This window comes from Cygnus atratus, unplaced genomic scaffold (genome assembly GCF_013377495.2).
Source record: "Cygnus atratus isolate AKBS03 ecotype Queensland, Australia unplaced genomic scaffold, CAtr_DNAZoo_HiC_assembly HiC_scaffold_46, whole genome shotgun sequence".
NCBI lineage: Eukaryota > Metazoa > Chordata > Aves > Anseriformes > Anatidae > Cygnus > Cygnus atratus.
The window spans coordinates 53,252-74,476 of NW_026110062.1; the positions used below are offsets into that span (position 1 = coordinate 53,252).

Sequence of the window (21,225 nt, forward strand, 5' to 3'; positions counted from 1 at the left end):
ATGGAGGGGAGCGCGGTGCCGCGGCTGGCCGAGGCCGAGCGGGAGAGCCTGCTGGGCGCCGTGCACGGCGTCTCGGGGCCCGGTACGGCCGCGTTTTGGGGTCCTGAGGGGGGCCAAGGGGGGTGTAAGGGGGGGTGGGCTGGTGCTGGGGACGGGGCGGTGACGGCGTGGTGTCCCCGCAGTGGTGACGGCCACCCGCATGGCGGGGGCGGCCATGTACGAGCTGGTGCGCGTGGGGCACGCGGAGCTGGTGGGGGAGATCATCCGGCTGGAGGGGGACATGGCCACCCTGCAGGTCTACGAGGAGACCTGTATCCTTGTGGCACTGCCTGTCCCTGTCCCCCGTCCTTCCCTCTCCTCCCCTTCCTCCTGTCCTCCCACCCCGTCTTGTCCCTTCCCCGTCCCCTCCAGCCTCCTGCCCTCCTGTCCTGTCTCCCCCGCCGTCCCCCTGTCCTTCCCTGTCCCTCCTGACCTTCTCTGTCCCCTCCATCCTTCCTTGTCGCCCGGTCGTCCTCCCACCCCCTCGGTCTGCCCTTCCCTTCCTCCCCTGTCCCCCTCCCCTCTGTCCCTGTCCCCTCCCTTTTGTCCCTCCCCTGTCCTGCCCCGCTCCCCTGCCTCCTGTCCCCTCCCTGTCCCCCCGTCCTGCTCTGTTCCCTCCCTGCCCTTTCCCACCCTGTCCCCCACCCCCGGTCCCCTGTCCCCCCCCGGTCCCCCCTCCTGTCCCTGTCCCGTCCCCCCCAGCGTGGCTTTTCCTGAGCGCGGGCGCAGCGGGGGTGCGGGTGGGGGACCCGGTGCTGCGCACGGGGCAGCCGCTCTCGGTGGAGCTGGGCCCCGGCATCCTGGGCTCCATCTTCGACGGGATCCAGCGCCCGCTGAAGGACATCGCCCAGCTCACCCGCAACATCTACATCCCGCGCGGCGTCAACGTCCCCGCGCTGCCGCGCCACCTCACCTGGGACTTCGTCCCCAGCAAAAACGTCCGGGTGAGCCCCCCGGGGACGAGGAGACCCCTCCCCTCGTGGCGGGGAGTCCCACGTCCTCACGGCCGCCCCGTGCCAGGTCGGGAGCCACGTCACCGGCGGTGACATCTACGGCACGGTCACCGAGAACTCGCTCATCCAGCACCAGATCATGGTGCCCCCCCGCAGCCGCGGCACCGTCACCCACATCGCGCCCCTGGGCCACTACAGCGTCTCCGTAAGGGCTGGCGGCGCAGGGCGGGGGGAGCCGCGGGGTCCCACATCCCCGCTGTCCCCCGTTGTCCCCACAGGACGTGGTGCTGGAGCTGGACTTCGAGGGCAGCACGGAGAAGCTGACCATGATGCAGGTCTGGCCCGTCAGGCAGACCCGGCCCGTGGCTGAGAAGCTGACGGCGAACCACCCACTGCTGACCGGGCAGCGCGTGCTGGACGCCCTCTTCCCGTAGGGACGGGGACGGGGCTGGGGAGAGGGACAGGGATGGGGACAGGGGTCAGGGATGGGGAGAGGGGACAAGGATGAAGAGAGGGGCAGGGACAGGGAGAGGCGACATGGAAGGGATGGGCATAAAGGGGTGGGGTGGGGATGGGTGACAAGGGTGGGGACAGGAATATGGGGTGGGGTGGGAACGGGGGGCAGGTGACGGGGATGTGGATAGGGCGTGGGAACGGGGGACAGGGAGAGGGGACGTGGATGGGCGCGGGGAACGGGGCTGAGGGACAGGAATGGGGATGGGGCCGGGGTCAGGGAATGGGGTGAGTACAGGGGATGGGATTGGGGAAAGGGACAGGGATGGGGACAGTCCTGCTGGGGAGGAAGGGAACAGCACGGGGGTGCTGGTGAGCGACTGGGGACGGGGACAGGGATGGGGACAGGGGGTGGCGGGGCCCATCCTGCCTCCATGGGGCCACAGCGGGGCTGCATTGGGGACCGCCCTGTCCCCAGGTGCGTGCAGGGTGGCACCACGGCCATCCCGGGTGCCTTCGGCTGCGGCAAGACGGTCATCTCGCAGTCCCTGTCCAAGTACTCCAACAGCGACATCATCGTCTATGTGGGCTGCGGCGAGCGGGGCAACGAGATGTCCGAGGTGCTGCGGGACTTCCCCGAGGTGAGGCTGCGGGGCGCGGGGGCGCCGTGCCGGGGGCTCATCCCCAAGCTGCGCAGTGACGGCGTCGCCGTCCCCAGCTGACCATGGAGGTGGACGGCAGGACGGAGAGCATCATGAAGCGCACCACGCTGGTGGCCAACACCTCCAACATGCCGGTGGCCGCCCGCGAGGCCTCCATCTACACCGGTGGGCCGGGGACGGCGGGGCTGTGGGTGGCCACGGGTGCCCGCGGGGGCGGGTGCCGGCACGCCGGGGCCGTGCCGCCGGTGCCAGCCGCATGCCTGCCGGCGCAGGCATCACGCTGTCCGAGTACTTCCGTGACATGGGCCGCCACGTCAGCATGATGGCCGACTCCACCTCGCGCTGGGCCTGAGGCGCTGCGTGAGATCTCGGGGCGCCTGGCCGAGATGCCGGCGGGTGAGCACCGGTCCCGGTTGTCCCCTTGGTCCCGGGCAGCCCCGAGGCCCCGGTGAGGGGCTGCGGTGCCCGCGGCGCCCCGCTGAGGCCGGCTCCTTGCAGACAGCGGGTACCCCGCGTACCTGGGCGCCCGCCTGGCTTCCTTCTACGAGCGCGCGGGGCGGGCGCGCTGCCTGGGCTCCCCCGGGCGCGAGGGCAGCGTCAGCATCGTCGGCGCGTGAGTCCGAGGGTGCTGTGATGGGGGGGGACATGGTGGGGGCACGGGGACCCCCTCCACAGCACCGAGCCCACTGTCCCCTGCAGCGTGTCTCCGCCGGGAGGGGACTTCTCGGACCCCGTCACCTCGGCCACCCTGGGCATCGTGCAGGTGAGCGGGGTGGCGGTGGGGGTCTCCTGGCCCAGGCGTGGCTCCCCCCCTGATTCCAGCCCCCCCAAACTCCCCGCAGGTGTTCTGGGGGCTGGACAAGAAGCTGGCGCAGCGCAAGCACTTCCCCTCCGTCAACTGGCTGATCAGCTACAGCAAGTACCTGCGGGCGCTGGAGCCCCACTACGAGCGGCTGCACCCCGACTTCCCCGCCCTGCGCACCCGTGCCAAGGAGATCCTGCAGGAGGAGGAGGACCTGGCCGAGATCGTGCAGCTCGTGGGCAAGGTGGGGGGGTCGGGGGGGGATGGGGATAAGAATGGGAATGGGACGGGGATGGAGATGGGGACAGGGAGAGGGTGGGAAGGTGGATGGGGAAGGGGACAGGGATGGGGATGGGGTGGGGATGGGGATTAGGACGGGGACCGGGAGGGGACAGAGATTGGGATGGGGATGGGATGGGACGCAGATGGGATTGGATGGGAGGTATGGGATGACAGATACAGGATATGATGGAGTGGGGCAGGGATGGGGAATAGGGGAAGAGCAGGAATGGAAAGAGGAAACGGGCTGGGAGAGGGGATGGGAAGGGACAGAGAGTCTGGGACAGGGGGCTACGGGGATGGGGAGGGGGACACACGGAGCTGGGGAGAGCTCGGCGAGGTGCCGAGCGGGGACAGAGCCCTTGGGGCCACCCAGGACCCGTCCCCCGCAGGCGTCCCTCGCCGAGGCCGACAAGGTGACGCTGGAGGTGGCGAAGCTCCTCAAGGACGACTTCCTGCAGCAGAACGGCTACTCATCCTACGACAGGTACCGCGGCCCCCAGCCCCGCAGCCCCCCCCAGAGCCCCCCCCCGACCCCGTGCCTGCCCTCCCCCCAGGTTTTGCCCCTTCTACAAGACGGTGGGGATGCTGCACAACATGATCACCTTCTACGACCTGGCGCGGCACGCCGTGGAGGCCACCGGCACGGGCGAGCGCCGCGTCACCTGGGCCACCATCCGCGAGAACCTGGGGGACATCCTCTACAAGCTGAGCGCCATGAAGTTCAAGGTGTGGGGGAGGGGGGGGACACACGGACGGATGGGGGGGGGAGAGGGTCACGCTGCCATCGTGTCACCCCGTGCCCCCCCCCCCCCCCGCCTGTCCCCAGGACCCGGTGAAGGACGGCGAGGCCAACATCACGGCAGCCTTCGCGCAGCTCAACGAGGAGATGCAGGCGGCTTTCCGCAACCTGGAGGACTGAGGGAGGGGCATGGGGCCCCCCTAGCCCCCCCCCCCCCCCCCCGCCAATAAAAGCGCCACGGCGTCGCCTCACGTCCAGGTGTGGTTTCCCCCCCCCGGTGGATGGCAGCGTCCGGCCCCCCCCTGCAGCGCTGGCACCGGACCCTCCCTTGGGGGCTGAGGGGGGGGGGGGGGGGCGGGTGCGTGGCTCCTTTTCCTGTTTTGGTGTAAAAATGGGGCTGGGAAGCTGGGTGGGGGGTGTATCGCCTTTGGGTTGGGGGGTGCTTTTTTGGGGCAAAATGCAGGGATTTTGGCATTCAGCCACCCACGAGAAGCCCCCCGCTGAACCCGGGTAGGTTCGGTGCATGGGGGGGGGGGAAAGGATGAGCCGGCCACCAGTGTCCCCAGTGGGGACAGCGGTGGGACGCAGGGTGACAGAGCCACCCCCCCCAGCACCCCCTGGCAGTGGGGTGGCAGCAGGGCGGGGGGGGGCAGCGCTGCCCCCCCAGGCTGGGGAACGCCCCGCTGGGGGCTGTGGGGACAAGGGAGGGGACAGCGCGGGGCTGGGGTGGCCCCAAGCGGGGCCGGGGGGGGGGCCGGGGGGGCCTGGCCCTACGTGCAGCCAGGCCGGACGTCGGTGCTGGGGCTGGATCCAGCGGCGCTGGGTTTGTTTGCGGGCTGCTATGGCAAAAATAACGGGGGGGGGGGGGGGGGAGCCGCCCGCCACGTAGCCGGGCTGGATGCGGCCCCCGGGGCTGGGGGGGGGGGCATACACAGCGTGCCCCCGGGGCAGGATTTATCCCCCCGGGTCAGGATTTGTCCCCCTGGGGTCAGGATTTGTCCGCAGGACGCTTCGCCCCCCCCCAGGATCGGGCCCCAGCCCTACAAGCGCTGGGTGTCCCCGGGGCGGGGGGGGGGGCGCACATCCTTAATTTAGGTCCCTGCGTGCCCCCTCCCCGTCCTCCCCCGCCTGTATTTGCCCCTCCCCCCCGGTTCTCCCCGTGTCCCCTCGGCCCCGTTTCCCCCCCCCCGGGTCCCGCCCAGAGGCCGCTCCCCCCCCGTCCCCCACCCCCGTCCCGGGCCGCCCCCGCCCGTCCCCGCCGCGCCGGAGCCGCCCGCAGATGTGGGTCCTGCTGCTGCCCCTCGGGCTGGGCCCGGCCCTGCTGCCCCCCGGTGGGTCCCGGCGCCGGGGGGGGCGCGGGGGGGGCGGCGAGACCCGGGGGGCGCGGGGGACCCGGGGACACCTGGGGGTGGTGGCACCCGGGGGGGGGGGTGGCTGCGGGGGACACGCGGCGGGGCGGGGGAGTCCGGGGAAGCCCGGGGGGGTTGTGGGGGGGTCCCAGCCTTGTCCCCCTCCCTGCCCCTTCTCGGCCCCCCCATCCCTGTCCCCTCCGTGTGCTGCCGATGGTCCCCGAGTGTCCCACAGCGGCGAGTCCCTGCCATGGCCACGCTGCGGGCTGGGGACAGTGCCAGCCCCGTGTCCCCCCCACGGGCAGTGACACCCCCGTGTCCCCCTCCCACAGGCAGTGCCAGCTCCGTGTCCCACCACACTGTGCGTTTCCCCCCCCCCCCCCCCGCGCCCACACCGTGGCACGGTGACAGTCCCCACCATCCCGCTGCATTGTCCCCCCGCCAGCCACACCGTGGGACAGTGACAGCCCCGTGTCACCCCCCCGCGGGCAGTGCCAGCCCCGTGTCTCCCCACACTGTGTCCCCCCCCCATAACCGCACCGTGGCCCAGTGCCACCCCCCCGTGTCCCACCGCGTTGTCCCCCCCCTCGCTCCCACCATGGCACAGTGCCAGCACCCCCGTCCCCCACCGACGTGCACCCCCCCCCCCCCCAGGGGGTGGCCGTGCAGGTGACAGCCCCCCCTTGTCCCCAGGCGGCCCCACCGAGGCGGCGGGGGGGTGCAGCGCGTGCCGCAGCCCCCACCAGGGCCATGCCCAGGCCAACGGCACCTTGGGGGCCGCCGTCACCCTGGGGTGCCCGGGGGGGGGCGGCCACCTGGGCTCGCTGCTGGCCGTGCGCTGGCACTTCGGGGGGAGCCTGGTGTGCAGCCGGGGCCGCCTGGGCCCCCCCAGCTGCACCCCCCCGTACCGTGAGCGGGCCGGGCTGGGGGGGCCCAGCGGAGCGCTGCTGCTGCTGGGGGGGCTGCAGGCTGGGGACGGGGGCACCTACAGGTGCCTGCTGCTGGGCAGCGACGACTGCGCCTGCGGGGAGGTGACGCTGGAGCTCGGCGGTGCGAGCACGGGGGGGGGGCACGGCGGGGGGCAGCCGCCCAGCACCGCATCGGGATGGAGGGGATGGGGTGGGGGAGTGGGAGGTGGGAGCCCCCAACCGTGGGGTTGGGTCTGGGGGGTTGGGGAGGGGCTATGGGGATGGGAATGTGGGAGCCCCCACCCTGGTATTGGGATTGGGGGGGTTGGGGGGGGTCTGTGGAATGGGAACATGGGAGCCCCCCCACCCTGGTATAAGGTCTGTGGGTTTGGGGGGGGTTGGGGGGGGTCTGTGGGATGGGAACGTGGGAGCCCCCCCCCCCCCCGGTACTGGGTCTGTGGGGCTGGGGGTGGGGAAGGAGCCCCCCACCCTGGTATCGGGTCTGTGGGGTCGGGGGGTGGGTGCCCCTCCCCGTGGCGTTGGGTCAGTGGGGACATGGGGTCGTGGGAGCCCTTCGCCCCGGCCTCAGTCTGTGGGGACAGGGGCAGCCCCCGAGTGCCCCCCCGTGTCCCCCCCCTCCCCGCAGGTGTCCCCTGCAGCCAGCCCTGCTCCAGCGCCCCCCCTCGCGGTGCCTTCAGCCTCCTCCTGCTGCTGCTGCTGCTGCTGCTGCCGGCCCTCACCCTGCGGCTGTGACGGGCGGGCGGGAGTGGGTGTGCAAGTGTGGGTGTGCAAGTGTGGGTGTGCAAATGTGAGCGTGCAAATGTGTGTGCGTGTGGGTGGGTGTGCACGTGTGGGCGTGCATCTGTGGCTGTGCACACGTCCGAGTGTGCACGTGCGTATGCATGTGTGAGTGTGCAAATATGTGCACACATGGGGGGGGTGTGCACACGTGGGTGTGTCCCTGTGCCTGCTTGTCCTGGACGTGTCCCCCCCCCCCCCGTGTGTCCCCACTTGCAGGTGGGGCCATGCGTATCCCCCTGCCAGGGCACACGCGTGTGGCACGTCCCCCCAGGTGTCACCAGGGGACCACCACCTCCTTGCCCCTCCCCTGGTGTCACCCGGTGCCACCCCCTCAGCCACAGCGCTTTTTGGGTCAAAAAGCGGTGGAAACGGGAGCGCTGCTGGGCTGGGCAGAATGTGGGGAGATTTGGGGCGTGGTGCTTGCCCCGAATGGTGGCGCCTGTCCCCAGCGTCCCCCGTGCCCCTGGTGTCTGTGCCCCCGGTGGCACCTTCCCCGGTGTCCCTGTTCCCTGGTGCCCCCCCCCCCCGCAGTGCCCCCAGCTGTCCCCGCTGTCCCCTGCCCTCCCCAGCTGCAGCCGTGTCCCCGGGGCGCTGGGGACAAGCCTGGCCTTGGCCGGGACTGATCCTGCCCACGGGGCCAGGACCCGCTGTCCCCAAGGTGCTGCCACCCTGCCCTGGGGACGTGGGCGGGGGGGGGGACCCCGGCACCATCCCTCTTGTGTCCCATCCCTCCCCGCCCCGCTGTCCCCAGCGTCCCCGCAGGCGGTCGACACACGGGGACGGGATTTTGCAGTGTCAGCCCCCGGGGGGGGGGGGGGGCCGCGACACCCAGAGCCTTCCCAGCCTTTGTGTCCCTGGACAATGGCAGTGCCACGTGCACCCGGGGGCCCTAACCCCCCCCCCCCCCCCCCCGCCACATCCCCATCACCCATCGGCCGGGACGGACGGACGGCGGGGCGGACGGAGGGACGGCCATGGGGCACCCCGCTGGCGGGTGCTGAAGGAGGGTGAGTGGCCACCAAGCCCCTGTCCCCACCCCGTCACCTGCCTCCCGGAGGTGACACCCCCTGGGTCCCCCACGGTGTCCCCTGGAGATGCCACCTTGGGTACCCCTGGTGTCCCCAGGTGTCCCCCTCCCCGGGAACCCCCCTGCCCCTGGAAATGTCCCCACAGCTGTCCCCAGTGTCCCCTGAAGATGCCACCCCTGGGTTTCACTGGCACCCCAAAGATGTCCCTGGGGTTGTCCCCGGTGTCCCCTGCAGGTGCCACCCCTGGGTGCCCCCCCATCCCCAGGAGATGTCCCCATGGTTGTTCAAAGCGTCCCCTGGAGCTGCCACCCCTGGGTGCCCCCATGTCCCTGGAGATGTCCCCACGCTTGTCCCCACCGTTCCCTGGAGACGCCACCCCCGGGTGTCCCCCGTCCCCAGCAGTGCCCCATCCATCCCTGTGTCCCCTCCCCACGGGTGGCGGCGCAGGGTCCCCAGGCCTGTGGGGGTGGTTGGGGGGGGGGGGCACAGCAGCCCCCCCCCAGCCCCCCCCGCTGTGCACAGGGGACAATGCCGGTCGGGGGGGGGCTGCTGTGCGCTGCCAGCGGCCTGGCCCTGCTCGTCACCGCCACCGCCACCGACTTCTGGCTGCAGCACCGGGCGCCCGGCGGCACCGCGGCCATCGGGCTGTGGCACCTCTGCCTGGGGGGGCACTGCCGGCCCCCCCCCGGCCCCCCGGGTAGGCACCGGCTCTGCGGGCAGGGCGCCGGGGTCCCCGCGTGCCCGGTGTCCCCAACGCGCGTGTCCCCACAGCTTTCTGGGACGCCACGCGGGTGCTGATGCTGCTCGCGGTGCTGGCCGCCGCCGCCGGCTTCGCCCTGGGGCTCTCGGCTGCCGCCGCCGGTGCTGCCCGGAGGGTGCGTGCCCGTGCGGCCGGCGTCACCCTGCTGCTGGCGGGTACGTGGGGACGGGGGACGGGGGGGGGCACAGTGGGCTCGGGGGCTGGGGTCAGGGAGGGGGCATCGGGGCTGAGCGGTCACTGCTGTGATGAGTTGTGCCCGGTCTCTGCTGCCATGAGCTGTCATTGCTGTGATGAGTTGTGCCCGGTCTCTGCTGCCATGAGCTGTGCCAGGTCACTGCTGTGATGAGCTGTGCCCGGTCCCTGCAGCCATGCACCGTGCTGCGTCCCCGCAGTTCCCCAGGGCTCTCACCCCGTACACTCCCCCCCCCCCCCCGTGTCCCGCAGGTCTCCTGGCGCTGCTGGGGCTGGCGGTGTGCACGGCCGGCGCTCGGAGCCTGCTGGGCCCAGCACCCAGCGCCTGGCGCCTCTCCTGGTCCTACCTCCTCGCCTGGGTCGCCGTCGTCCTCACCGGCTCGGCAGGTACCGGGCCCGGCTGGGCACGGCCGCTGCTGCTCCGGCTGGGCCCGGGCACCCATGGGTGGGGGCAGCTCCGGGCACCCCCGTGCCCACCTCTCACCCCACCGCCCCCCCTTTTCCCCCCCCCCAGGGCTCTTCCACCTCTGCGCTGCCACCAAGGACCCGTCCCCGGAGAGCTCCGAAGCTGGGGGGGCCTGAGGGGGTCCCGGGGCCCTGCTCCTGCCCCCCCCGTCCCAGCAGAGCCGGGAGGGGGCGCCCCGGGGTGCTCGGTCCCTGCAGGCTGAGCCCCCCCGCCCCCCCCCATTTTGCCCCCTTGCCCCTTCCCCACCCCTCCCAGTCTTGCTGTGCCAATAAAGTGCCTGTTCTGCCCCCCCCCGCCCCCCCCGTGCTTGTGGGTCCGGTGGGATTTGGGGACCCCACATTTGGGGGGGGGTCGGTGCCAGCCCCCTGCCCTCCCCCGTCCGCCTCCCCGCGATTTGGGTAGAAACAGGGGCTTTTGGGGGGTCCCACCCGGGGGAATGGGGGGAATGGGCTGGGGGGCACTCGAGACCCTGGGGGGTCACTGGGACACGCTGGGGGGGGCACGGGGGTTGTCCGGGAGGGCTGTGGCGATGGGAGAAGCCGCCGGGGACACCACGGGGACACCGGAGGGGGGCGAAGGGGACCCCGCCGATGACCATGGGCTGGCGGGGGGGCGGTACCGGCGGGGCGGGCGGGGGCTCTGCCGGTGGGCCCCACAGCCCCCGCCGGGCGCCGTTGCCCCTTTAAGACCGCGCCCTTGGCCCCGCCCCTGCCCCGACCTGCCGGACCGGTCCGCCCCGCCCGGCCCCGCCCGGGGCCCCCGCCCCCTCAGGCCCCGCCCCCCGGCCCCGCCCCGCCCCGGCGGCCCCGCCCCGCCCCGTCCCGGCTCCGAGCGGCGCAGCACCGGCCCCAACGCCGCGCACGGCCCGGAGCCGCCCGGTTCGGCCCGGTGCAGCCCGGTTCGGCCCGGCCCGGCCCGGCCCGGCCCGGCGCGGTCCGGTTCGGCCCCGTTCCGCTCGGTTCGGCCCGGATGGTGCTGGCCGGGAGCCGAGCAGCGCCGTGAGCCCGCAGGTGTCCGCATGGCCCCCCGCGGGATGCGGCCCGGGACGCCCGTTCTCGTCTTCCTCCTCCTCCTCCTCCTCGCCGCCACCGGTAAGGGACGGAACCGGCACCGGCACCGGACCGGGGGCTCCGGGGCCGTTCCGCGGGACCGAGCCCCTGCGGGCGGGGAGCGGCACCGGGAGCGGCACCGGCAGCACCGGTTGCTCCGGGCCGGGGGGGGGGCGGGCTGGGGCCGGGGGCACCGGTACCCCCGGGGCTGGGGGCGGAGCGGGACCGGGCGTGCGGGGGGGGGGGGGGGGGGGGGACACGCGTGTGCGTGCGTGTGAGTGGGTGCACACGCGTGTGCCTACGTGGGTGCGCTCGCGTGTGCACCTGCGGCTCCGTGCACCTGTGGCCGTGCTCCCGGTGCGTGTGTCCCCGTCCCGCCGTGTGTGTCCCCGTCCCGATGCGAGTGCCCCGGTGCCCCCGTCCCGGCTGCGTGCACGCTCGCGTGTCCGTGCGTGTGTCAGCACCGTGGCCGTGGGTGTGCCCCGTGCATCCCCGGCTGCCGCTCCGGTGTCGTCGCCCCCCCCCAAAACCCGAACGTGGCGGCGCCGGGGCTGGGGGGGACACCGGAGGGGGGGACATGGGGAGGGGACGGGACGGGACGGGACGGGGGGGCACCGCGGGGCCGGGGCCGGTCCGTCTGGGGACACTGGGGGACGTGGCAGGTTGCATGGCGGAGGGGACATGATCGGGGGGGGGACACGGTGGGGACGGGGCTGGTCCCTTTGGGGACATTGGGTATGGGGGGGCAGGGCTGGGGGCGTGGGGGAGCCGTGCGGACAGGGGGACCGAGGGGGGACATGGGGGGGGGGGGGGAGACACAATGCTCGAGGGGGGGGACAGGGCTAACCGCTCTGAGGCCACTGTGGGAACGGGGCTGTCCCCTCTGGGGACACCCGAGGGCTGTCTGGGAAGGGACACGGGGGGGGGGAGAGGACACACCGTGCACCCCCAGGGTCTCCCCCATTGTCTCTGCTCTCCCATTGTTCACACATGGGGGGGGCATTGTGGGTGCTGGGGAGGGGACGGGGACAGAGGCTCAGCCCCCCGAGGTGGGTGCTGCACCCACGGGTGCTGCGGGGGGGGGGAGGGGGGGGGGCATGATGCCCTGCCCCCTCCCCCACCTGCCATGCCTCAGTTTCCCCACTTGCGGAACCCCAGTGGGAACGGGCTGGGTGCTGCTGGGGGGACGTCGCTGTCACTGCGGTGGGTGCTGAGCCCCCCCTGTCCACCCCCAGCCTGGGGCTCAGCTCGGGGGGGCTCTGTGGTGGGAGGGGGGGGCGGGGGCGGCACAGAGCAGGGCCAGCCCCGAGGTGCGTGTGTGCAGCTGTGAGCAGGAGGGACATGCGTGTGCACAGTCACTAGGCTGGGAGCCCCCCCGTGTGTGTTCACGGCGGCTGTGGGCGCGCACGCGTGTGGGTGCATCAGCGGGGGGGCACACGCGTGTGTGCGTGTCCCTGACGGGGCCACACGAACGTGCACAGGGCACGAGCCCACGCGTGTGAGTGCCGCACGCGCAGAGGGGGGCATCCTGAGCGCAGCCCTGGGTGCTGAAGGCGCAGGCCGGCCTTGCACACGCGTGTGCCCCCTCCCGGGACCCCCCCAGCCGTGCCGGCAGGCCCGGGGCCGCATCCTGCAGCGCGGCGCCGAGGCGGTGACCCCGCGGGAGCCGGTTGAGCCGGTTCCCGGCCCCGTTCCCACGCGCTCGGCCCCGCTGGGTGGGGATGCCCCGCGGCGGGGGCCCGCTGCCAGCGCCGCCGCCACCCCCCGCTGCCGCTGGGACCCCGCCGTGGCCCCCCCAGAGCCCCCAGCCCGTGCGGGGGCTTTGCTGCCGCACCGGGGGAAACTGAGGCACCGGGCGTCGCGCGCCGCGGGGGGGTGGCGAGAGGGCCGGGATCCAGCGACCGGGGCAGCGTGGTGGTGACGAAGAGCCCGGCAATTACTTAATTAATACGTCGACTAATCGAGGAGGGGGGGGGGGTGGCAATTAAGGCCAGTTTAATTAAAAGCCGTGGGGGGCTCGGCGGGGGGCGGCGGCGGCGGGAGCCCCCGCGGTGCCGGTGCTGGTGCCGGTGCCGGGGGCGGGAGGCTCCGCAAGCCGCGGCAGCGCCCGGCATGTGCGCGGGCCGGTTGGGCTGGCCTCGCAGGCACGGCCGCTCCCCGCCACGCCGCCCGCCCGCGCGCCCGCCCCGCCGAGCGCTGGGTGGGCCCCGCGCATGGGAACGCCGCGGCGGGCGAGCTGCGAGTGTGCCCCGGCGCGTGCAAGGGCTGGGAGGGGGCCTGTGGGTGCGTGCGGGTGCGCCCAAGGGGGGCGTGAGCACGGTCGACGCACCCAAGAGTGAGTGTGTCCCTGTGTAAGGGTGTGTGCAGGTGTGCGTGGCTGTGTCTGAGTGGGCTCGAGCGTGTCTGAATGTGCCCCTGCGTGCGTGAGTGTGCGTGAGTACGTGCAAGCGTGCAGGAACGTGCCCCAGCGTGCTACCATGCCCATGGATGTGCACACGTGGTGAGCATCTGTGAGTGCACGCAAGCTTGCACAAGCACTTCCAAGTGTGTGAGCATGCCAGTGACACGTGAGTGTGTCGAAGTGCGCACAGGGGTGTGCAAATGTTTATAAAGCATGTACAAGTGTGTCTGAGTGTGCGCGAGCACATTTGTGTATGTGCAAGCACGTCTAAGCATGTGTGAGTGTGCCCCAGCATGTGGAAGCAAGCATGAGCACATCCAAATGTGCACGAGCGTGCCCAAGCATGTGAGTGTACACAAGTGCACTTGAAAGTGCATCGGTGTGTCCAAGCATGTGCAAGCATGCCAAAGCATGCACAAGCGTGCCCAGCCATGCCTGAGCACGCGGCAAATGTGCACAAGCGTGCATAAACGTGCTGAAGCACGCGTGGATGTGTGTGAGTGCACACACATGAGCATGTGGAAGCTTGCAGTGGGTGTGAGCATATGCATGTGCCCAAGTGTGTGTGAGCACACTCAGCATCTGAGAGCACACCCAAGTGTGCTCAAGTGTGAGCACACCCGAGCCTGTATGTATATGCACGTGTGCCTGAGTATGCATGAGTGCATCTAAGCATGTTGAAGCATGCAGCCGTGCCCAAGTGTGCTTGAGCATTTGTGAGTGTCCAAGCATATGCAAGTGCAGGCATGAGCGTGTGGAAGTGTGCACGAGTGTGCATAGATGTGCTGGAGCATGTGCAGGTGTGCCCAAGCCCGCATGTCTGAGCAACCCCCACTGTTGCACAAACATAGACAAGTGTGTCTGAGTGTGAGCGCCTCCAAGTGAGTGTAAACACAAGTGCGCCCACGTGTGTGCAAGCACGTACAAGCGTGTGCAAGCACGCCTGCCTGTGCGAGTGCACCCGAGCGCTGGCGAGCGTGCAACGCCGCGAGCACACCAGCGCCCCGTGGCGAGTCCCGAGGCGCCGGTGCCACCCTTGGGTGCCCGCAGGTTGCTGGTCGGGGGTGGTGGAGGTGGAGCGCAGCGTGACGGCGGTGCTGGGCCAGGACGTGGTGCTGCCGTGCCGGTACCGGGCGCAGGAAGGCGAGCAGGTGGTGCAGGTGACGTGGCTGAAGCGAGGCCCGGCGGGGCACAGCGCCGAGGTGGCCGTGCTCAACCGGCAGCACGGCGAGCACGTGCAGGACGCCTATGCCGGCCGCGTGCTGCGGCGGGCGCCCGGCGCACTGGAGGACGGCGCCATCGTCCTGCGCAACGCCGTGCAGGGGGACGAGGGCGACTACGAGTGTCACCTCATCACCTTCCCCATGGGCAGCTTCGAGGGGCGCCTCACCCTCAAGGTGCTGGGTGAGTGCCTGGTGGCGGGCGCAGGGCTACGGGGAGATGGGCGCGGGGCGGTGGGGGAGTGGGTACGGGGTAATGGGATGATGGGGAAGGGGCGATGGGCGCAGGACAGTGGGGTGGCAGGCATGGGGCCAGGGGGTGATGGGGATGACGGGCACAGAGACACGGGGTGCTGGGACAATGGGTACGTGGTGATGGGGCAATGGGTATAGGGTCATGGGGCCATGAGACAATGGGATGATGTGCATGGGATGGTGGGCATGGGGCAATGGGATGGTGGGCATGGGGTGATGGCGTGGGGTGATGAGCACAGGGCAACATGGTGTCGGGCACGGAGCCATGGGACAATGGGCATGGGGTGGCAGGCATGGAATCGTGGGATGATGGGAATGGGGTGATGGGCATGGGATAATGGGGCAATGAACATGGGACAAGGGGGTGGCGGGCATGGGGTCATGGGACAATGGGCACTGGGACGATGGGCGTGGGGATATGGGGTGATGGGCATAGGGTGATGGGCAGGGGGCCGTAAGACAATGGGATGATGAGTACAGGGTGACAGATGGGGAATGATGGGGGTGACAGGCATGGGGCAATGGCTGATGGGCATGGGGTTGATGGGCACAGGGTGATGGGCATGGGACAATGGGTAAAGGGCAGAGGGCGATGGCTATGGGGCGGTGGGCAGGGGGCCATGGGCATGGGGGACAAGCCGTGGGTACTGGGCGAGTGGTGCTGGGGCCAGCTGCAGGCCCTGGGCTGGGGGCTCGCGGGTCTGACGCCGCTGCCCGCAGTGCCACCGCTGCCCATCCTGAACCCGGGGCCACCGCTGGAGGAGGGCCAGGGCCAGACGCTGGCGGCCTCGTGCACGGCGGAGGGCAGCCCCGTGCCCTCGGTGCGCTGGGAGACGGAGGTGCGGGGCACCAACACCACGCGCCGCTCGGTGCACTCCCGCTCCGCCTCCGTCACCAGCGAGTTCTTCCTGGTGCCCGGGCGCAGCATGAACGGCAAGAGCCTCACCTGCGTGGTGGCACACCCTGGGCTGCGCCACGAGAAGAGGATCACCCACCAGCTCAGCGTCGCCTGTGCGGCACGGGGACCGTGGGGGGCGTTGGGGACACGGGGACCATGGGGGACATGGGTGGCATTGAGGGCATGGGAGGCGTTGGGGGACATTGAGGGATGTGGGAGGTATTGAGGGCACGGGGACAGCGAGGGGCATGGGGGACACTGGGGATGTAGGAGATGATGGGGGGGCGTGGGGAACACTGGGGACATGGGGGGCATCGAGGGACATGGGGGAGGCTTGAGGGCATGGGGGACACGGGACAGGGAGGACATGGGGGGCACTGGGGGAGATGGAGAACGTGAGGGACACCGAGGGACAGGGGACACGGAGGGGCATGGGGGGGTAGCGGGCGCTGGGGACACAAAGGACACAGGAACCGGGGTGGGTGGGGAGCAGGGGTGGCAGCGGGACACAGGGAACCATGGGCTTTGGGGACATGGAAGATGGGGGTGTTGGGGACACGGGGGGGCTTTGGGGACCTCGGGGGCATGATGGGCACGGGGGACACGTAGGAGAGGGGGCGCACTGGGGACTTGGGGGCCCTGGGATGGCGGGGCGGGGAGGGCTGTCACCGCCTCATCCCCGCCTGTCCCCTCACTGTCCCCTTGGTGTCCCCCAGACCTAGTCGGATGCCTCGGTGTTGGGGCACTCAGGAAGAGTGGGCGGAGGGCATGGAGGGGGCCACGCTGACCTGCCTGGGGGATGGCAACCCGCCCCCCACCTACAACTGGACACGGTGAGGCCATCGCCTGGCCCCTGCGCCTGGCCTCGTCCCCGCCGTGTCTCCCCTGGGGTTTGGTGGCCCTGCCGTGTCCCCTGCTGGTGGCCCATGCGCGTGTCCCTGTCCTTGTGCTGCCTGCGTGTGGCTGTGTCCCTGCTGTGTCCCCTGCCCATGGCTGTGCACCCGTGTCAGTGTCCCTGCCGTGTTCCCGTCTGTGCCTGTGTCCCCCCACCCATGTCCTTTTCCCTGGCCTGTGTCCCCCCATCTCTGCCCATGTCCCTCCTGTGTCCCCCTGCCTTTGTCCCTGCAGTTTTCCCTGTCCCTGCCCTGTCCCCTGTCCCTGCTGTGCCCGGGTCCCTGCTGCTTCCCCCTTGCCCACATCCCTGCTGGGTCCCCTCTTTGTCCCTGCCACGTTCCCTGTCCCTCGCATGTCCCCCTGGTCTGTCCCTGTGTCCCTGCCGTGTCCCTTTTGTCTGTCCCCATGTCCCTGCCGTGCCCCCATCCCTGCTCTGTCCCCTCCTTGTCCCTGCCATTTCCCCTCTCCCTGCCATGTCCCCTGCCTGTGTCCCTCCCATGTCCCCCCTGCCTGTCCCCGTGTCCCTGCCGTGCCCCCAGCCCCATCCCTGCCGTGCCCGCGTCCCCGCCGCGTCCCCCTGCCCGTGTCCCTGCCCGTGCCCGTCCCGCCGTGTCCCGCCCGGGCGTGCCGGTGCCACTGCCCCGCTCGGCGGCGGGCGCTGCAGGTCTGGCCGTGCCCGGGCAGGCCCCGCGCCGGCCGGGGCTGGGCGTCAGCACCGCGCACCCGTGGGAACGGCGCCGGGCTTTGATGCCGGCAGCGCCGCGGCGCCCGCCCGGGCACGCCGACGCTCACCGTGCCCCCGCAGGCTCAACGCCCCGCTGCCCGCCGGCGTGCGGGTGAAGGGGGACACCCTGGTCTTCCAGCGGCCCCTCGCCGCCGCCGACGCCGGGGACTACGTGTGCCGCGTGGCCAACCGCGTGGCCACCAAGGAGGCGCGGGCCAACGTCAGCGTCAAGGGCAGGGCGGCAGGTGGGCGGCTCGGGGGGACCGGGGACGCCGAGGGTGGGGGGAGCAGGGGGGGCTGTGGTGGGGGGGTGCTGCTGATCCTTCTGCTTCTGTCTGTCTGTCTGCCCGTCGGTCCAGACTTGCTGCCGTGTCCCTTCCCAGGCTGTCTGCCCAGCTGTCTGTCTCTCTGCTCCTCCCTGCTCTCTCTCTCTCCGTCCATCCGCCTGTCCACCCCCAGATGCTCCTTTCCACCCGTTCGCCAGTTTGTCTGTCCATCTGTCCACACGTCCATCCATCCTCCCCCACCATGTCTTTATCTCTCTCTGGACTTGTCTGTCGTTGTTTGTTCGCCCACCCGTTAACTCCGCGCCATTTCACTCTGTTCATCCTCCGCTTGTTCTTCCGTCTGTTTGTCCATCCCTCCATCCCTGCCACTTCTTTCTACCCACCCACGTCCATCTGTCCACCCATCCATTTGTCCATCCATCCATCCATCCTTCCATCCCTGCCACTTCTCTCTACCCATCCACGTCCATCCATTCCTGCCCAGCCACCCTGTGTTCACCCACCCACCCGTTCACCTGCTCCTCTGTCCCTTCACTGACCCAGCCCTCTCCCTGTGCCTGCTCCGCCCGCCCGTGCGCTCGCCCTGCTGCTCATCCTCCCGTCCGTCCACTCATCCTCTCAGTGCCTGCTCATCCGTCCTTCCGCCCATTTTCCTGCTCAGCTGCCTACTCACCTGCCCAACCCTCCATCCGTGCGCTCACCTCTCCGTGCGCTCACCCCTCCAGCCATGCACTCATCCGTCCCTCCCTCCATCCTTCCGTGCACTCATCCCCTCCAGCCATGCACTCATCCGTCCCTCCCTCCATCCCTCCATGTGCTCATCCCTTCAGCCATGCACTCATCCGTCCCTCCGCCCACCCACCTGTGTGCTCATCCACCCAGCCAAAACCCCAGCCACGTACTTGTCCTTCCGTCCGTGTGTTCATCCATCCACCCACGTGCTTCTCCCTCCCTGCCTCCACGTTTTCATCCATCCATGTGCTCATCCCTCCCTCCATGTGCTTTGTCCTGGACTCCATCCCTCCATCCCTGTACTCGTTCCATCCGTCCATCCCTCCGTCCCTGTACTCCATCCCTCCATCCTTCCCCGTACCTGTGCCTCCCTCCATGTGCTTCGTCCCTCCATGCGCTCATCCCTCCATCCCCTCACCCCCCTGTCCATCTGTCCCTGCCTCCCCCCGCCCGCATACTCACCCCCCCCCCATCTCGCCCCCTCCTCGCTGCACCCACCCCCCCCGTCCCCCCCGCAGAGAACGAGGTGCGCAAGGTGGACCTGGTCTCTGCCTCGGTGGTGGTGGTGGGCGTCATCGCCGCCGTGCTGCTCTGCGTCCTCGTCGTCGTCGTCGTCGTCATGACCCTCTACCACAAGCGCAAGACCAAGCGCATCTCGGAGAAGTAGTAAGAGCCGGGCAGAGAGGCATGGGCTGGCTGGGGGGGGGTGGGGGGGGCACTGGGACCCGGTGGGACGCCGTGGGGCCCGGTGGGACCCCCGGTGAGGTGCCATCGTGCCGTGCCTGCAGCGAGGAGGAGCTGACGCTCACCAGGGAGAACTCCATCCGGCGCCTGCACTCCAGCCACAGCACCGACACGCGCACCCAGGTGGGGACGGGGGCGCGGTGGGCGTGGGGGGGGCCCGGGGTGGGAGGTGGGGGTGCACTAGGGAGGGGATCTTGGGGTACGGAGGGTGCTGGGGTGCTCAAAGAGGGCTGCACATTGGGGTGCCCATGGGGCTGTGTGTTGGGACGCGGGGTATTGGGGTGCCAAGGGGTGCGGGGCAGTTGGGTGCCCGTGGGGCCAGGTATTGGGGTGCTCTTGGGGTGTTGGGTGCTTTTGAGTGCCCATGGGGTATTGGGGTACGTGGGGGTCTGGGTGTGTGGGGCACCGTGTGTTGCGGTGGTGGTTGGTGGTGCTGGATGAGGCGTTCCGAGGGGGCTCCCGTGCTGTGCCCGGGGGTTCCTCACGTGGTGCTGCAGCTGGAGGAGACGCTGCACCTGCGTGCCGAGAGCCGGCAGGGCAGCCTGCGGGGGGACAGCCTGCGGGGGGACAGCCTGCGGGGCACCAGCATCTGCTCTGCCATGGTGAGCACCATGGGCCGCTGGGGGGTTCGGGGTGGGGGGCACGGCGGGCAGTGCCTGCACAGGGCTGCAGGAGCATCTCCTCCGCCTGTGTGTGTGCAGCCCCTCCTTCTCGTGTGCAACCCCCTTTCATGGGTGCAAATCCCCTTGGACATGTGCCTGCCCCCCCTCAGCGCACACCCCTCTATCTGTGCGTGCAAACCCCTTTTGCACGTGCAGCCCCTCTCTGTGTGCACCCCCCTATCCGTGCATGCACCTTGCTTTCATTCATGCCCCCTTTTTGCATGTGTGCATCCTGTCCGTGCGTGCAGACCCTTCACTGCACGCGCCTTGCAGTCCCCATCCCCACGTCCCCATCCCCACGTCCCCATCCCCACGTCCCCATCCCCACGTCCCCATCCCAGGGCACAGCAGCACCATGGCCCTGTCACTGTCCTTGGGACAGGGGCCACATCCCTGAGGGCGGGTGGCAGTGGGGCCCCCCACCCTGACCCATGTCCCCTCACCCTGACCCGTGTCCCCGCAGAGCGAGGAGGCCGAGGGGCGCAGCTACTCGACGCTCTCGACGGTGCGGGAGATCGAGACGCAGACGGAGGTGCCGGCGGCCCCGCTGCTGCCTGCCCCGGAGGGCAAGGAGCCGAAGGAGGAGGAGGAGGACAGCGGGGACAACCCCATCAAGCAGGCCATGACCCACTTCGTGCAGGAGAACGGCATGCTCCAGGCCAAGCCCACCACCAACGGCATCTACATCAACGGCCGCGGGCACCTGGTGTGAGCGCGGCGGCGGCGGCACGGGATGGGACGGGTGGTGGGGCGAGGGGGGGGACGCGCAAGGGACCCCCGTCCCCTCCGCGGCTTCCCCTGCTCCGCCGCTGCCCGCCCGCTGGCTGGCTCGGGGCTCGGTCCCCAAACGCCGCCCTTGCTGCTTGCACCGCGCCCGGGACATGCACCGCGCCCCAGGAGGGGGCTCCGGCCCCCGAACCCCTTGCTGCTGGCACGAGGCTGGGGACACGCGCCGCGCCCCGCTCGGGGACAGCAGTGGCAGGCCAGAAAGGAGGTGACAGCAGCGCCCAGGACCCACGGGCGCCGGAGCCGCCGGGCACCCACAGGCGTGGGGACATGGGGACGCGGGACCCCACGGACAGATGGATGGGCGGGAGTCCCGGCGGGGCTCAGACCTCCCCCCCAAAACATCCCTTCGGACTCTGGGTCGGCTCCTTTCCGCGCGCAGCACTGGGGGACCCCCGGGGGTCCCCGCTCGGGATGCGGTTCGCCGGTGGCACTTGGGACGCTTGTGTCCCCTCCCCGATCCCGGCTGTCCCCTTCCCCCCATGGCACAGACACGTCCCCCCCCTCCCCCTCCCACCCCAACCCCCCAAACCGGGGCTCGCCCGTCCCACCCCGCACCCCCAGACCCTGCCGAGGGGCCCCCCCGAGCCCAGGGCTGGCGGCGGGGGTCCCCATGGGGCCGCTCGGCCGGGGGTCCCGCTGTACATAGAGCCCCAGCGTGTACATACCTGTACAGGACGGGGGTCCCCGTCGCCCTTTCGTATCTGCACTGCTGGTTTTGTAAATAAATCCCGCGCGGGACCCTGGGACCGAGCGTTGCCTGCCTCTGCTCTCGGCTGGGTCTGCGTGCAACACCTGCGCGTGCTGGTGCTTGTGCATGAGTGTGCAAGTGCCTCTGGGGCTGCACGCGGGCACAGTCTCTGCACCCAACTGGGTGGCCTTGGTGTGAGCACGTGCCCAAGCGTGCAGAAGTGTGCACAGGTGTGTGGATGAATGCAAGGGTGTGTGCAAGTGTGCAGAACTGCATGAGTGTGCGCAAGCATGCACAAGCATATACAAGGACACTTGAGGTGTGTGAGCGTGCATAAGTGCACATGACCAAATGTGAGCAAGTGTGCACAAGTGCACAAGCATGCCTGAGCATGCACGAGTGCGCATGAGCCTGCAGAGTGTGCATGAGCGTGTGAGCATGCACGAGG

At 70.7% G+C, this 21,225-nt stretch overlaps 3 protein-coding genes across 3 annotated transcripts; all 3 read left to right on the forward strand.

Annotated features, from left to right (window-relative positions):
- LOC118260457 (V-type proton ATPase catalytic subunit A-like) lies at nucleotides 1-4,110 on the forward strand. Its single transcript, XM_035570740.1, is given in 15 exon segments — nucleotides 1-82; nucleotides 183-311; nucleotides 769-983; nucleotides 1,060-1,197; nucleotides 1,271-1,422; nucleotides 1,924-2,086; nucleotides 2,164-2,272; nucleotides 2,380-2,456; nucleotides 2,458-2,503; nucleotides 2,606-2,720; nucleotides 2,807-2,870; nucleotides 2,950-3,153; nucleotides 3,581-3,675; nucleotides 3,746-3,917; nucleotides 4,018-4,110. Coding segments are annotated over 15 exon segments (1,854 nt in total).
- A 4,434-nt stretch (nucleotides 4,111-8,544) lies between these two features.
- On the forward strand, nucleotides 8,545-9,550 carry LIM2 (lens intrinsic membrane protein 2). Its single transcript, XM_050716845.1, has 4 exons — nucleotides 8,545-8,713; nucleotides 8,788-8,931; nucleotides 9,221-9,355; nucleotides 9,483-9,550. Exons 1-4 carry the CDS (start codon nucleotides 8,545-8,547, stop codon nucleotides 9,548-9,550), a joined length of 516 nt encoding a protein of 171 aa, XP_050572802.1.
- A 902-nt stretch (nucleotides 9,551-10,452) lies between these two features.
- NECTIN4 (nectin cell adhesion molecule 4) lies at nucleotides 10,453-20,012 on the forward strand. Its single transcript, XM_050716850.1, is given in 10 exon segments — nucleotides 10,453-10,525; nucleotides 13,935-14,288; nucleotides 15,080-15,375; nucleotides 15,980-16,006; nucleotides 16,008-16,090; nucleotides 16,957-17,120; nucleotides 18,413-18,560; nucleotides 18,683-18,761; nucleotides 19,136-19,240; nucleotides 19,764-20,012. Coding segments are annotated over 10 exon segments (1,578 nt in total).
- Nucleotides 20,013-21,225: the final 1,213 nt, after the last annotated feature.